This window comes from Gorilla gorilla, chromosome 8 (genome assembly GCF_029281585.2).
Source record: "Gorilla gorilla gorilla isolate KB3781 chromosome 8, NHGRI_mGorGor1-v2.1_pri, whole genome shotgun sequence".
Lineage (NCBI taxonomy): Eukaryota > Metazoa > Chordata > Mammalia > Primates > Hominidae > Gorilla > Gorilla gorilla.
The window spans coordinates 16961254-16978627 of NC_073232.2; the positions used below are offsets into that span (position 1 = coordinate 16961254).

The 17374-nt window shown below is 39.1% G+C and overlaps 1 protein-coding gene across 4 annotated transcripts in view; it reads left to right on the forward strand.

The window, feature by feature from the left end:
* TAF3 (TATA-box binding protein associated factor 3) overlaps positions 1–17374 on the forward strand; it is a 199410-nt gene that overhangs the window by 146507 nt on the left and 35529 nt on the right. For 3 of the 4 annotated variants that reach the window (XM_031015617.3, XM_031015618.3, XM_055353756.2), the window contains one exon: positions 11415–11497. In XM_031015617.3, the coding sequence (XP_030871477.1) occupies positions 11415–11497 (83 nt within the window). Of the gene's footprint in view, positions 1–1244; positions 1341–11414; positions 11498–17374 lie in introns of all 4 variants that reach the window. The other variant, XR_008669188.2, reaches the window with a different exon arrangement.

Here is a 17374-nt window from a genome sequence, read left to right on the forward strand (position 1 = left end):
TTATATCTGTATTCTGGGTGTAAATCACCCATCACTTAAGTGGAAATATGTTTATAATGAGGTTACAAAATTTGATTTTAATTCTAAAACCCATAAACCTGTAATCAAGCCCTCAACGCACTAGCAGATGTTAAAAATTCATAGCCTAAGAGGCATCTAATCACAGACTATAAACTCTCTATTAGCTATAGTGATCTCTGGCAGCTTAAAAAAAACAAATCTGGGTTCTTAAATTGTGAATAATATTTATGTGAATTATCAAGTGTCCTGCATTATGTTTTGCACCCATATACTGAGAAAGGCAGCATCCATGTTTCTAAAAGCATGCAAAACCACGGCACTATTTTAAGAGGACAGCAAGGCCCGTGGAAGGACCACTGCCTTGGTTTTCTTTTTGGTGAGCCATTTTGGCATGTGTTTAGGATTATGCCTGTCTACAGAACTTTCCGTAGCATCTTTTATTCCTTCCGTTTTCTGCTTTAATAAGATAAGGGCACATTTCTGAGTATCTAGGCTGATCTGGCAGCCTGGTGAGTGGGCAGAAAGTAATCCCACATGGCAGAAATGTTTGACCATCTCAGTAAGTCAGACTTCATTTCATAGCATACAGCCCGAGAAACTGATAGAAACCCTGCAGTTTTGTAGGCAATGGGGCCTCAGTCCTCAGGCTGTGACCTCTGCTTACCCGGCTTTGCTTTTCAGTCTGTGGTTTCTTGGATTACAGCAGCCGGCTGGGTTATTTGAAAATTTCTCATAAACTTTCTGAAAAAGTATCTCTTCATAGTGCCACCCCAGAGCTCCTGATGATCCTTTCCCTGCCCTCTAAAAGTTATCCTCTTTGAGCTTGGCCACAAAATAATACCCAGTAATTTTGTTCATATGATAAAATTTGATGTATTTGACCTGCAGCAGATATATTACCAATAAATTCGGAGTATTTTTAACTTCAAACTTACCTAGAAATATGAGTGTAGTTGACAGCAGTAATGGCAACTCCCATTTTTCTGCCTACCTTGATTCTTTCTTTGTTCTCTTTGGCTATCCTAAAATATAAAAAAGTGAAATGGGAATTCTGATATCAATAACTGAACATTGACAAGTTAACAAGACACAGAAATCCAACTCTTATTTCCATTTTAAAAATCATTTTATTATATTATTATGCAATTTCTATATAGTAGTTGTCAGGTTTTAAAGCAGATCCATACACCTTGTTTTCTCCTCCTAACACACCTGTGACATAGGTCCAGCAGGTATTATCATCGATATTTATGGAAGAGAAACTGAGCCTGAGAGAGTGACTTGTCCAAGATCAGGATGACACAGCTAGCAAGAGCCAGGTCAGTTACACTGCAGAGAGACTTCACATGGTGAGGTGTTTGTTGTTAGAGATATTGCCTGACAGCAGTTAGTCATTTATCCCTCTTGTACCTAGTAACTTGGCAGCTGAGCCCTCAGTAAATCAAACAGGGGACTGTTCCTGTCACCACCATCTTCACTTTGGAAAGTCAGTGGAGTTGTTTCAACAGCCATTATGAATTTGAGTGAAGCCATCAGATTAGGTTTGTAACAGCAGTCCCATGCCTTTCTACAGCATCTACCTGACTTTAGGGAAGAAAAGTCCCCCAGACCACCTTGGTGGAAGGCAAAGGCTCAGTCCCTCGAAGCACAGAGTCCACCTGAGAGAAAGATACACGTTCTTGGATCAGTTTTGATGGGCTATGGAGCAGGTACATGGCAAAAGATAAAAATGTAGAAAATTCAGCTATCTTATAAGACCTTTATAAATAATAAATAGTAATGTCTATAGAATTAGACCTGAGTTCAGATCCTGACTTTTGTAAAATGGGTAAGTCATTTATATAAGGATTAAATGAGAACATACAGGGTGTGCTTAGTACCGTATCTGACGCATAAATGTCAGTAGATGGAGAGGGTGTTCCATTCTGAATCAAACTATAAAATGTAGGAACCTGGAGATTGCTGCTCCATTGGTCCGTATCAGCTAGCCTGTGTTAATATGGGCAGGTCAGCTATTAATAGGTTTTAAAAATTATTCTACCTCCTTGGCATTCTTTGGAATATTAGCCCTTGATACAAATAGGAAAGGATAAAGGTTAGGACAACCCAGGGAAATGCCATTGATAAGGAGTAGAAATTGGGATAGTAACATAAATGTTAAGACTTCCCTTTCTTCAACCCCGTTTAAATCCCCCAAGCACCACGGCATATGAGTAAACAAAAATACACCTGAAATGCGGTTCCATATGGTCCAATAATTTTCCTACAGATCTACAGAAGTAAGGCACCAAAGGTTAAACTAAAGTGAGACATATCTAAGCTGCCCCAAGAAAATGTTTTCAGCCAAAAGAATGAAGGCCACAATCTCATTTTCCCTTCTCATCATCCTGACCAAGAGCAACTCTCCCAGACACTGACCCAGATCGGCAAGCAAGAGCATTTGTTTAAATTTTTCCATCTCCACATTTATTTTACCTGCTTATAAAGCCGATACCAAGAACCAATAAAGATGTGATTAATTAAAACGGAATTTGCATGGTAGGTAGAAGGAGCTTTGGGCTTTGGAATCCAGCAGACCTGGAATAAGATCCAGGACAAGTTTTTGAGCTTCTTTAATCCTTAAGTATTTCATCTTTAGAGATAATGATAAGAACACTAAAAACAGCAAAACAGTCATAGTTAACACTGAGTAATTACTATGTGCCAAACACCATGCTAAGCACTTTAATTCCTTACCACAACCCTCTAAGATAGATGCTGTAATTATTATCACTTTAAGATGAGAAACTAAGGCTTAGAGAGATTAATAGACTTGCCCAAGATCACACATCTAGTAAGTGATTGAACAGGAGCCAAAATTTCAATCCAGGCTGTCAGATGCTATAATTTATGGTCCTCACTACCACACTTTTCTATATTATGTTAAAATGGGATAAGTGAAATCATTTGGTTGGTAACTCACCATAAGAAGTTCAAGTTGTTTTTCTATTAGTGATGATAAATCCAGAGAGTGGTGAGTTGTGCAAGCTTTTAGTTCCCCTTTGTGGGCAGTCAGACACCTAGTCAGGGTTGGGACTCTAGACTGTCACTTATTTAAAATAGAACCACATTAACTTTTTATAAAACACATGTTAATGGCCAGGTGCAGTGGCTCATGCTCCCAATACTTTAGGAGGCCAAGGCAGGAGGATTACCTGAGGCCAGGAATTTGAGACCAGCCCAGGCAATGTAGTGAGACTGTCTCTCCAAAAAAACAAACAAACAAACAAACAAAAACCTATTTTTTAAATTAACTAGGCATGGTGTTGCACATCTGGAGTCCCAGCTGCTTGGGAGGCTAAGGCAGGAGGATAGCACCACTGCACTTCAGCTTGGGCAACAGAGTGAGACCCTGTCTTAAAAAAAAAAAAAAGACATGTTAAGAGCACTTATATTACCCAATTGCAGTCACAGCCATAATAGTTGTAGCAGTGATAAATCTAACATTACATTTCAGAACAGTTTAAAATTGCTATTAATACTGTCACATTTGGGATTAAGTAAAATTTTTAAAAATGTTTTATTAAAATTTTTGTTTCTGTGTGGCTTGGTGTATATATTGCATGGATCTTTGGGGTTTGGATGAGTATACAGGATTACTTTAATTACAATTCCCTCTTGTTCTTTTAAGTGATTTTTGGAGGGAGGATCATTTTGAAAAAATAAATGCATTTTTAAATTTATGTTAGTGGAACTGGATGGTTATACCTATATTCTTAAATAGAAGGTAAGCCAAAATCCATCTGTCAAAGTGGGGAATCTGTTTTTACATTCGAATATGATCTGGAAAGGCACAGTAGAGTTTCACCCCAAAAATGCTGACATCACCCACCATCTGTAGATAAGTAAGTTCAGTGCTGGCTGAGGGAGCATGGCTTTGGCAGCCACACCGACCAGGGTGGAAATTCCAGCTCTGCCACTTACTCGTTATTCACCAACCTCTCATCCTCGCAGACCCTCTGCTTCCTTCCTCCGTCTCCTTCCTCCCATTCAAAACTAGGAAGAGACAGCAGCATTCTAAAGTTTAACTTATCTCTGCTTAAAAACAGTAGTTTCATACCTTCTCGAAGAATATTCTGGCTTCAGAGGCTTTCTCTTCTGCCTTCTCTTAGAAAACAATAAATGAAGAGCAGTTTGTGTCATTTAATTAAGATGAGTAGAGGACTACAACAGTTCCTGAATTTTCATACACATATCCAATAGTGTTGATGATCAACCCCTGCATAATTGGGAGTTGTCGATAATGGAAAGCCCATAAATTCTAGAAAGGATTCTCAACATTTTTTATCCTGTTGGTTGAGAAATTGTTTTATTTGAACTTTGGCTACTGAATAAACTAACTCGATAGTAAGTGATGTTAGCATCTACCACCTCTTGAGTGCCTACAGGTTCCAGGCCTTGCCAGAATTCAATGATTTAATTCTCCCAACAGCTCTGAGGGTTTGGTATAGTGGTTCCTGTTTTACAGTTGAGAAAACTGCATAGAAAGGTCGAGTACCTTGCTGCAGCCAGTGAGGGAGGGGGCCCAGGCCTGTCTGCCCGAGGCCTGTGTCCTTTACTGCCCAGAATGGCCTTCTCAGCCACTTACCTCAGTCTGCTTTTGTGACCTAAGTGACAAATGCAAATGAGGGGGATAGGAATGGTTTGATGCTTGATGGCAAGGGCACATCATGATTTTATAAAATGTTAGTTCCTGGAGATACCTTAGAGAGCACCTGTTGAACTGCCATATTTTAAAGAGCAGGAAAGGGATATCCTTTACACTTTGATGACTTTAGCAATCAGAACAATTAAAAATTTTAATGTTTCTTTATCCCTAAGTCCTGTAGGATTTGCCCCCAAATAATCTTTTATTAAACTTAAACGGTTTGTTCTTTAGAGAATGATAAATCATCTAATTGGTTTGTACCTTTAAGGAAGGGTTTTCATCCTTTTCCCCTTTTGTTTAAAGTAATGTAGTCTCATTCCAAGTCTTTTCTCATCAGCTATTGTAATTAATTCGTGAAATGAAGGGTTTTTTTTGTAAATAAACCCAATAAAGGGGAGGGAAATATTTCCTTCCTGTTTCTCATAACTGTATGTTCCAAGAGAAAACAAGAAACTTAATGTTTAAATGAGTATATTTAAATTTGTAGTTTACCCAAGGCCAGCTCCCAGCCTTTCTGACTCTACACTCTGAGCACGGACGGGAAAGCTCATATTCTGTCTCAGCTGTCTACATGGGGTGGCACTTGTTATACTTAACCACAACTGCACATCTTCTGACTCTCTGTTTAATATTTTACATAGTTATCAGAGTTTACTTAGACTGTGTTTCTAAATGGAAATAATGTAAAGACCTTAATTGCTGAGAAATACAAGATGGTTACAGCCATAGTTCAGCATCCAAATGTTAGGTTATTCTGTTGAGCTTTCATCAGTACTATTTGTGAGTTTTTTTCTAACATACCGGCATAGATGGGAATCTGAACTAGCACTTGCTAAATTTGCTGCTACCCTAGCTAGTATACATATATGGTGTTTTTTTTTTTTTTAATGAAAGGAGTTTAACATTAAAAGAATAAAAAAATAAAAAACCTTGGACAGATTATATTGACAAAGCTGCCCATTACCTTTGCAGAAAGTCCCTGTCAAAAGATAAACTTTAAAGCTGGAATGCATGAAAGAGTTCCAAGATAGAATTTAAATTTGAACTGATTCTTTATAGATAAGCTTTTTAAAAATCCACCTCTTTGCTTCAAGTCAGGATTTTAAAAATAAATTTCCCCTTTAAATCTCTTGAGCGATTTTCATTTTTTGCAAGGCCGCACTGCTGGTGTCCTGGAAAAATGGAGAGTTAGAGCTTTATCAGTTGGTGCCCTGAGGTATGTGGCGAAGAAGCTAAATCCTTGAAGATTAACAAAAAAAATGCAGCACATGGCAATAAGGGGCTTATATGACTACTAGTATTAGTTCAGGTGAAAGAAGTATTGCTTCTACATAAAACTGGACAAATCCACTGACAATGTATTTTTAGTTAGCTACAAAGGAGTCTTATATTGCTGGACTTTACCTCTTTGGTGAATTGGGAAGCTTAGTAATCCACTGTAAATGCTCTTCTGTGTGCCCCAATTCTCAGCATTACTCCAAAGTGCTGTTCTTTTATTTTAACCCTTGAAAGCTCATCGTGGCCCCAGATTTTGGCTTGATGCCATTAAAAGATGGCATTAGTCATGTCGTCTAAGTGATTGAAGCCATCCTTTTGTTTGTTATTTTTGGTAAGTGCATGTGAGAAATTATCTTATGATTGTAGGAAATGCCTCTGTTTTTATTTTGGTGAGCACACAGATAAAGTTAATGGAAACAAAAATCCGGGAAGAAATTTTAATTTCGAAATTGTACTTTCTGTATGTGTATTATTAGCATCCTCATTAATCTTTTTCTACAATCCCTTGAATTTTCTCAAGTTAAATATAATTTAACTTGTTTTTAGGAATGAAATAAAAGTATTTAAGTAGTTTTTAGATATATCCTGGTTTGCCTGGGACAATCCCAGTTATGTGGTATAATTAATAGCTCCCTCTTTTCCTGTCAGAGGCATCTGTGTTTAGATGATACAAACACTGTAATTACAGATGAAACTTTGAGCCAAGATAGCAGGTTGTGAATCATTCATTCATTCAACCAGTTGACTGAATACCTGTTGCCTTCCGGGCACATTTATACCATTTTAAATCTCACTTATGTGTTTCCACTTTTGTTTACTTAATTTTTACATATTGCATTATTTAGGGTTTTTTTACAGTGGATAATAAACAGACCATTTTTTGATTCCTTTGGCCTGCCAAGCCATTTAAGACAGCGTTGAAAACCCAGTTAGGTTAGTTGAGTGAAGGTGGGGCCAAGGTTAATGTCAGTTTCCATATAAACTAGTTAGCCTCCCATGGAGAACAAAATTTACAACTAACCCCAGCCATCTCACAAATATTTATCATAAGAGATATTGACAAATAAAGTGAATAGCTCCATGTAAGCCATCAGTATTACCAGAAAAAGGACTCACAATGTGCATCAGAGAGTTAAGGAGCAGTAGGGTGAACAGGGGATGAATTTGGTGTCAGGAGACCTGGATTTAGGCCATTTACTTACTAACTTTGTAACTCTAGGTGAAGCACTTACTCCTTCTGAGCTCTTACGTGGGAATAACACCATCCACACCTACCCTATAGAGTTGTGAAGATAGAGTTGAATAATGTAAATAGGACACAGTTCACCAAGTGCTATACAAGTGTAAGTTATCATTATTGGGTGTTACGGTAATAAAAATGAGCCAAACACACAACTCAATAATAGTAGAGCAGAATTTTTTTAAAGGTAGGTCAAACAGCTTTATTTTAAAATTGAGTTTAAGAAAAGGTTATTGGAATGCATACATGCTAGTGTTGTCAGTTGAAGAAATAAGAAATATCACTTCTAATACCTCATCACTGATGATGACATGCTAGTGTTGTCAGTTGAAGAAATAAGAAATATCACTTCTAATACCTCATCACTGATGACTATGTAACCCTAAAATTGTTAGAGTTGAAGAATATAAGAACTTCATATAATTTTTCATTCTCTGAATCAAAAAGACTGCATTCCATCTCAGTTTTGCTATTTGTGTGACCTCAGAACAGAAAAGGAAAACAAAATGGAAAAGAAAGGAAAAATGGTTTCTCCATATATGATCAGTTTACCTGTAAAATGAAACCCACATTATCTACCCTACATGTTTGTTTTTTAAAAACCTTAATGAGCACATTGGGAATATAACCAAGCACAATGCCTGGCAAATTATAGGTAGCTTGTAAATGTTTGTTTATTTTTGTTATATTTGTTTATTCTTCCACAGATAACACAGAAAGATGAGGAAGTCTTAAATAGTTCATAAGACTGGACCATTTGTTTTCAGATTTGTTTAGATATAAAACTCTTCATTTAAAAAATGTATTGGAGACAGCCAGGCACGGTGGCTTACGTCTGTTATCCCAGCACTTTGGGAGGCTGAGGCAGGCAGATCACGAGATCAGGAGTTTGAGACCACCCTAGCCAGCATGGTGAAACCCTGTCTCTAATACAAATACAAAAAGTAGCCGGGCATGGTGGCATGCACCTGTAATCCCAGCTACTCGGGAGGCTGAGGCAGGAGAATCACTTAAACCCAGGAGGTGTAGGTTGTGGTGAGCCAAGATCGTGCCACTGATCTCCAGCCCGGGCGACAGAGTGAGATTCCTTCTCAAACATAAACACACACACACACACACACACACACACACACGAGACTTGAACACTAACTAGTTATGCATGGGTCTTGCTCCACCCACCACCCATCCCCGTCATGACCCTTGACCCTGGACCATACTGTCTGCAGGACCAGGTAAATGAAGGAGACATCAGCCAAGAGTGAAGTTGGCTAGGGGGAAGGGGCGGTTTGTGGGCAAGTTGATAAGTTAAGATTTCAGTGTGATGAGATGAAATACTTATAGGATATTTAGTTGAAAATGTTGAATAGGCATCTTCATATTTTGGCCTTAGTGTCAATCAGTGCTAATCCAGACCAAAATTTTGAAGACGTATTTTAAACTTACTTTTGAAACTGTGGGCAGGGATGAGATCACTAAAGAAACTGTAGCATGACAAGAGGACAGGGCCAAGTAAGGTTGGGTGAAAGAAGAGGAGTTTGTAAAGGAGAAGGAAGGAGCATGAGAAGACCTATAATGGGAAAACTGGGACATGAGGACGTTGGCAAGGGTTGAGGAATGAAGAAGTGAGAAAACAGACAATGAAGTGAAGATTGAAATGTGTGAGAAATTGTTAGCTAGAGGTTGAAGAGAAGTTAAGAAAATGTTTAAGATGGAGTGGAGCACGTTTAAAAGTGAGATGAAGGCCGGGCACAGTGGCTCACACCTGTAATCCCAGCACTTTGGGAGGTCGAGGCGGGCGGATCACGAGGTCAGGAGATCGAGACCATCCTGGTCAACACGGCGAAACCCATTCTCTACTAAAAATACAAAAATTAGCCGGGCATGGTGGCGGCTGCCTGTAATCCCAGCTACTCTGGAGGCTGAGGCAGGAGAATCTCTTGAACCTGGGAGTTGGAGGTTGCAGTGAGCCAAGATTGCCACTGCACTCCAGCCTGGCAACAGAACAAGACTCTGTCTCAAAAAAAAAAAAAAAAAAAAAGAGTGAGATGAAAATAATTCGTGGAACAGAGAGACTGAAGATACTGTAAATAAGCAGATGATAGAGAAAGCTTCTTTAGAAGACAGCAGAAGACAGATGCTAGTGTAATTGTGGGCACAGAGAAGTTTGTAGGGAATTGAAGGAGCTCTCCTTCAATACTGGTGGCCTCACCGGTATTTCCTGTGGAGTTGGATGTGTAGAACGGGAAAGAAGATCATGGGAAGAGTCTTGAAAGTGCTAAAGATTGAAATCATTGCTTCATATTCATGCTTTACACTTATCTTAAGACTTACTAGTGTCAGATCCTGAAACAGGCACTAGAAAATAGCAGTAAGCAAAACGCGCATGGTCCCTGCCCTTGGCTGGGTTAGCTGGTAAACAGCTAGTATTGGAGGCATACATGAAGCTGGAATTAAAAATGTTCTTTGGCATCACTCGGTGCTCTAGGGGATGGTTTTAGGTTGGTCCTGGATGTATGGTGGAATAACTAAGAGGTAAAAGGGTTGGGGCAAGATAAGTTGATAATTCAACAAATGTCTGCCGAGCATCTCCCGCATGCAGACATCATGCGAGGGAGCTGTCGAAGAAGTAGATCTTGATGGGCTGAGGGATTTGAAAAACAACTCTAGGAAGAGACAGATAAATACATGAGAGAAAATAATAGATTTGATCTACATGTACTATATTAACTTTATGATATGTTGATCATTATTTTCTGTGTTCCCCTTTAGAACCACTATACTGTTCAATTATGATGTAATTCTTGAGCTTGAAATACATAAATTAATGTTGCAACTAGTCAGTGACTAACAGTGAACCAGTGACATTAAACATCTGGCAGTGCTTGGGACAGTTCCTTACAACAAAGAACCATCTCACCAAAAATACCAATCCTACAGCCCCACTGAAAGACTCGGAGATAGACAATAATTTGGAAATGCAGAGCTTTTGTTTAGCTTGTTAATTCAAAATGTTGGTTATATGATCTGCAAACCAACAATTGTGAAGAGACCCTTTAACATCAGACTTAGTTTCTGTGTTCTCTTCTGATGAACAGGTCAGATCTTTCTGAGGTCTTTATCTTATTTGTCAGCCATTGCCTTCACCACAAATCCATTCCAAAAGAGAATATCTGTTTTCGTTTTCTTTCTTTCTTTCTTTTTTTTTTTTTTTTTTAAGGTGGAGTCTTGCTCTGTCACCCAGGGTGGAGTGCAGTGGCACAATCTCGGCTCACTGCAACCTCCACCTCCCGAGTTCAAGCGATTCTCCTGCCTCAGCCTCTTGAGTAGATGGGACTACAGGCACCCGCCACCATGCCTGGCTAATTTTTTTTTTTTTTTTTGAGACGGAGTCTCGCTGTGTTGCCCAGGCTGGAGTGCACTGGCATGATCTCGGCTCACTGTAAGCTCCGCCTCCCGGGTTCACGCCATTCTCCTGCCTCAGCCTCCTGAGTAGCTGGGACTACAGGCGCCTGCCACCACGCCCAGCTAATTTTTTGTATTTTTAGTTTCACCATGTTGGCCAAACTGATCTCGAATTCCTGACCTCGTGATGCCTGCCTCAGGCCTCCCAAAGTGCTGAGATTACAGACGTGAGCCACCACACCCTGCCTGTTTTTGTTTTCTTTTACAGCATTTCAGATTGTTTTACCCCTAGCCAAAAATTGAACAGTTGAATGGTACAATTACACTTAGTATTTCAACTTTCTCATTTGATGACGCAAACTGAAGATGAGTTTAATGTTTGTCAAGTTCCATAAACAGATGCTTTTATCTTATAGGGAAGACATCATTGCAGTTTTTTCTATTTATATTAAGTCTGGTAATTATTTAAATGCTCCACCAGAAATGATCTAGGTAGCAATTTTTGTTTAAAAATTTTAACAATATAATTAAGTACAAAAGTTAACCCAAACAAATAGAAATAACTACCATATTTATATAGCATGATTAAAGTTTGCAGAATTTCTCATGATGCCAGGTAGCCTTCAGTTGTACAGAATGGCCCAGATTGTCTTTCTGTCTAAATTTTAGCCATATTTAAGGCTTCAACTTTTTAACTCAGTTTGTGGGAGTGGGAGAGTAGGAGAAGTGGTAGGAGGTACTTTTGTTGAAAAACCATATTGAACCTTAATGTGCTAACTTCCACAGATAAAAGTGGAACCAGTCGCTCTGGCCCCGAGTCCAGTTATCCCCAGATTAACTCTCCGAGTCGGTGCTGGCCAAGACAAGATGTAAGTATAAACATTTTGAATCAGAGTGAAACAAATGAAATTTAACCTTCTCTACTCTTTCGTAAGGGACTTAGAATTCCATAAGCTTCTACCAGGTATGAACCTGTAGGGTCAAGCTTTATTTTTAGAACTCTTCGTTTTCAAGTTTTTATTGGTTTCTTTCACAGAGTAAATGCTTTTTGCTTTATTTGACTTAAAGGATTTTTTTTTCTTGTTCTTTTTCTCTTTTTTAAAGACTAGCGCCTGACATTATTTCTGCATAGTCTTTAAGGTCCCAGTTATCTGAAAAATAAGAAACTCTGTACTGAATGGACTTACTGCCACATTACACCCAGGTGGATGCAATGTTACACTTTCTCAAGTACATAGTATCTGTCACCATGACAAAGAACAAAGATTCTCTTTTTGCTCAGATGGCACATGGTTTTATTCTGTACCTGTAAAACAAAGAAATGCCAAAGGCTTGGAGAGACAGTATGTAATAGTCACAACTGATGACTTAGTCCACTTTTTTTTAAAGAAAGCCCTAGAAATGCAAACCCCACGTTTGCTGTTTATTTGTCTTAATTTTCATGGAATCATCATATCAACCCACTCGTCTTTACAGTTAATCTGTTGGATATTTTTCTTTTGTTCATTTTTTGGGGAAGCATTAAGGCCTACAGTACTCTTACCTGATCCTAATAAGATAATGAAACATTGATTTTTTTTTTTTTGGAACTCATGTTGAAAATCATTCTCCTTGTTCTAAAAGCATATTATGCATCATTTAAATAAAATACACAAGATAAAAATTCTACAACCTTATTTTTCCCATTAGGCCTGAAAATGCAGTTTACATTGCAATCAAATATTATGTTGAAAATAGGCTTACAAGGCATTCCATTTACATTCAATTTTTAGCCATAAATGTGAGAGTAGGAGCCATGAATTTATTTAGTAGAGAGGACAGAAAATTTGCTTTGTATTCTCAGTGGTTCATTTCATCTTAAAAGTTACATGTATTGATACTGTTGCTTCTGTCAGTTCACGTGTAGTGCAAAGAAAAAGTCCAGCATGATTCTGATGAATGTCAGCAGAGAGGCAACTTGGTTTTCCAGGGGAGTGTATACCCCTCTGAAGATTTAAAGGAGAAAATCTGATGGCTTCTGTTTTTCTCACCTAAATTCTCTGGATAATTTCCACATTACTCTTTTTGGTTGTGCCAGTAGAGATCTAGGAAATGCAGCAAAAATCCTGTGGATTCAGTGCTTTTGAAACCAGCTATCTGGTATACCTAGTGCCCCTATCTTACCTACAGAAGCATGAAGAATGTCCTCATCCCTTAACCAGTAGAGCTCAGAGAAGACCCAACCAAAGTAAATCTTCCATCTCCATGCAAATTCTGCATATGGGCTCATTTCTCTAAGAGGAAGATGTTGTTATCCATCATTCAACAAGTACTTTTCTCCTGCAGTTTATATTTATTCCCGTGTCTCAGTAACTCACCATTACTTAATCTTGACTCCCACACAGAAGTTTGGCTTGCTCATACCCTTTAGAGGAATAAGATTTGTTAAAAGGCATTGAAAAGCCAGGTGTGGTAGGCCATGCCTGTAGTCCCAGTTACTTGGGAGGCTGAGGCAGGAAGATCTCTTGAGGCCAGGAGTTCAAGGCTGCAGTGAGCTATGATCGTGCCCACTGCACTCCAGCCTGGGCAACAGAGCCAGATCCTGTCTCTAAAAATAAAAAATAAAAGGCAGCCAGATACGGTGGCTCACGCCTGTAATCCCAGCACTTTGGTAGGCCGAGGCAGGTGGATCACAAGGTCAGGAGATGGAGACCATCCTGGCTAACACAGTGAAACCCCTTCTCTACTGAAAATACAAAAAATTAGCCAGGTGTGGTGGCAGGCGCCTGTAGTCCCAGCTACTTGGGAGGCTGAGGCAGGAGAATGGTGTGAACCTGGGAGGCAGAGCTTTCAGTGAGCCGAGATCATGCCACTGAACTCCAGCCTGGGCAACAGAACAAGTCTCTGTCTCAAAAAATGAAAAAAAATGAAAAAAAAAAAAAGGCATTGATAGTTATATTCAACTCACCTGCCTTTAAGCATCTTTCAGTCATTCTGTTGATTATTTATTCTGTTTTCCCCCTCAATAAATCACTCATACACCTGAGATATTGAAAGATGTGAGAATTCCTATTTGGAACAAAATGTCTAGTATCAGGGAAATTATAATACCCAGGTATTCTAGACAAATTGCCCTTGAAAGCATATTATATATCATGTAAACTTTCAGATATGTAGGTAATAACCACCATGTTATATGAAGGATTAATCATTTGACCAAAGGCAGATGCAAGAAAATCCTTATAATGAACAAAGAGATAAATGAAGTGAAATAGATTACATTTTAAATTAAAAAAGAGCGAGAAAGAAAGAGGACTAAATCTAATAGTAATAGAATTTTATGTAAAATAAAACTTATTCAGTAAAGTGCTTTTTGTGGGGTGGGGTGGTGGGGTGGTGGGGTGGTGGGGTGGTTCTAAATCAGGGGTCAGCAAATTGTGGGCCAAATCCAGGCCACTGCCTGTTTTCTGTGACCTGCAAGTTAAGAATGTGTTTTATATTTCTTAGTGGCTGGAAAAAAATTAAAAGAAGAATGTATTATGACACATGAAAATATGTAACATTCAAATTTCAGTGATCCTCCGTGGTTGTAGCATGATACATGGCTTAGTCCATGGTGATAATGGGGAGGGAGGTGACAGATTCCTGTCACTGTGCCTGTGGTTACCCAGTTTACACACACCTTGGGGGGGAATAATACTCTTTTGAAGTGAAATTAATGAGCAGACTGGGATTCAAAAGAGGGAGTTTGAATAGTCCAGGGGGGTATTTATTGCTGAAGAACAGGCAGAATCATCTTTTGAAATTAGGAAAAACGAAAAAGCTTTACAGGGTTCAAATTATACCTTCTAGTTGGAAGATCTTTAAGACAGTATTTACTTTCTGAGTCTTAAATAAAGCAGTTATGTCTTCTGCCCTTGATCCAGAAAAGTACTTTGAGCTTGGATTGTTTCCTCTGTTCCCTATTATTGTTCCTTGAAGCAAGACAGGAATAACTTGTTTTTCCCTTGATTTAACATTCCTGGAAACTGTATTCTAAAGGAGTCAATGGTGAGTCCAGGACCTCCTCCTGATAGTGTTAAAATTCAAGATGACTTTCCAAGGACCTCAGATTTCTTTAACAGGTCTTCCAGTAATGGGTGTCCAGAGTTCCCTGTAGTCCATATTGAAGATAAAACCAAAACCTAACCCTGAAATTACAGTCTCAACACCTAGAGACAACATATTCAAGTGAATTGCTGAAATATCTGGTCCAGCCTAGCAGAAGCCTTGCCTTGATGCTGGGATAGCAAGTAAGTTTCAGCTTGCCTCAGAGCCACCGCCGCCTGGAACTCTGTTGATGGGATCCTGAGGTCCCACTTGGACTTGGGGCTGGGAGCAGGGTGAGTGTGACAGCCACCATGGAGGGCAGGGCAGGTGGCAAAGCAGGCACCAGGTTATTTGTCCTCCACACCTTACTGTGTATTGAGTTTGGTCATTTTGAGCAAGTGTAGGTAGAATTGGCTGACTTACAGTGTTCATCCTTTTCCTCATTTCTGTCAAGAAAATAGGAGCAAGGTAATGTGATGGATTTTAGGGACAGGGGCTGTTTGGATGGAACTGTCAAGAAAGACTTGGCTGAATAGGGCCTGCAACTCTTCTATAAAGCTCAAATTCAGGTAAAGGAGCTTTGTGAAAAAAAGGTGAAACACTGGTAAAGTATTAACAAAAAATACAAATTTGCATAAAGATTTTGGGGTGAATATAGGGTAGAGGAATAAGCATTCTTCCCCTCAAATTTCTCAAACGTCTCTTTTGCTGCTGTCTTCTCCCAAGGACTGAAGAGGATGCCTCCGCCCTCTTCCATCTGTTCACCCACCCTTGCCCTCGGGCAGTGGGTCCCCCATGCCCAGGTCCATGGTGAGCAGCTCCTCCTCCTCCTGCTTTCAGAGCACTCCTGCCTTTATCAGCAAGCGCCAGAGAAGGGGTGACTGGTTGGGCCCCTCTAGACATCCCATCATGCATGGTCATGTTTTCTCTAATTAATATCTCATAATATATTGGATCAGGTGATACAGGAACCATTTGAGATGCCTTTCAGAGAACAATATTATTATCAATGGTAATTCTAAATTCCCTTTGAGAGTTCACAGTAGGTATTCTGTTTAACAAATATAACTCCTTTTTCAAAATATACAAATTATGTCAAGATATTTTTCAGAAACCACTTTACCTCTGGCATTAGTTTTCTTTCTGCTGACATTTTGATTTCTGGTGGCAAGTGGATTGATTTCTTACAATTCAGTGACTTCATCATCAGTCCTCGTCCTAACAAAAGTGCTGAGAATGTGATGCTTTCCTTTACATGTCATTTACTTTTTTTGTTGTTGCATTTCACAGAGTTTAGCTTACGCCTTGTGGGGGCTTTTTAATACTTGTAATGTCTAAATTTTTTCTATATATAATGAAAATGAGAGCTAAAGCTTTGCTCATTAATCTTTAAAATCAATATGTATAGACACTTGTCTTTGAGTGATCTAAACTTTTCCAATTAATGCTTTTTGACAATAGTAGTGAAGAATAATCATGGGCAGTTATAAAAATAATCATTTAAAATATTTTTAAGGAAAATAAGCATTTTATATTTTAAAATATAGCCAGATTTAGCCAAATGACATTCAACAGAGTGAAGCTTGCGGTGGTATTTTAGTGAAACATTCTTTAGAGAAATAATAGTAAATGGTTTTTATCTCACTTTCTGAATTTTCCTTTCTATACTTGAAGTGCTTTTTATTCATATATAACTTTTTTCCTAGTCTAAACAAATTTAGGGGAAAGTAAAGAGAGTATATATAGTACAGTCGGAAATAGAAATAGATCTTCTTCCCTAAGATCAAGGGAAGAAAAAAGAAGCAAATGATTGTAGGTCAAATATGATCATACCTTCCTAGCAGTAAGGGCAAAAAAATACATTTTTAAAATTAATTTGTTTTTATTTATTTATCTTTTTTTTGAGACAGAGCCTCCCTCACTCTGTTGCCCAGGCCGGAGTGCAGTGGTGTGATCTCAGCTCACTGCAACCTCCACCTCCCGGGTTCAAGTGATTCTCCGGCCTCAGCCTCCCAAGTAGCTAGGATTTCAGGCATGTGCCACCATGCCCGGCTAATTTTTTGTAGTTTTAGTAGAGATGGGGTTTCACCATGTTGCCCAGACTGGTCTCAAACTCCTACCTCTGGTGATCCACCTGCCTTGGCTTCCCAAAGTGCTGGGATTACAGGTGTGAGCAATCTTGCTTGACTGAAATACATTTTTTTTTAAAGGAAGGTGTCTTACTTTCTCAGGAGAGAGTTTTTCAAGGCAGTAAATTTAAAAATTAACTTCTATGTGGGAGCAGATGACAAGGATGGTGTCCTCCACAGCAGTTTTTATAGGTGACCCAAAGGCATTTTTTGTTGACTTTTGCACACTTTCCAAGAGGAAAGCATGAAAGAACAGCTCAGTGCTGACAGCTCTTAAGCACCTCTTCATCTCTAGTGGAAACACTCCTATTTCCTTTTCTGAACTGTGTTAATCAAGACTCTTGGTGGCAAGTAACAGAAATCCAAATCAAACCGTCTTAGAGAGGAAAACAGCAGGGGTGGATGTGACTTCGGCGGGGCCACCTGCAGGCTTGCCGAGTATCCTAGCGCTCTGCCCACCCTCCTCTTCTCATCTGGCCTCTGCGGTGGCAGAGGTGGTCCTGGCCACTCAGGCTGTTGTGATTCTTGGGGCTCAAAGTCCCTGGCGAA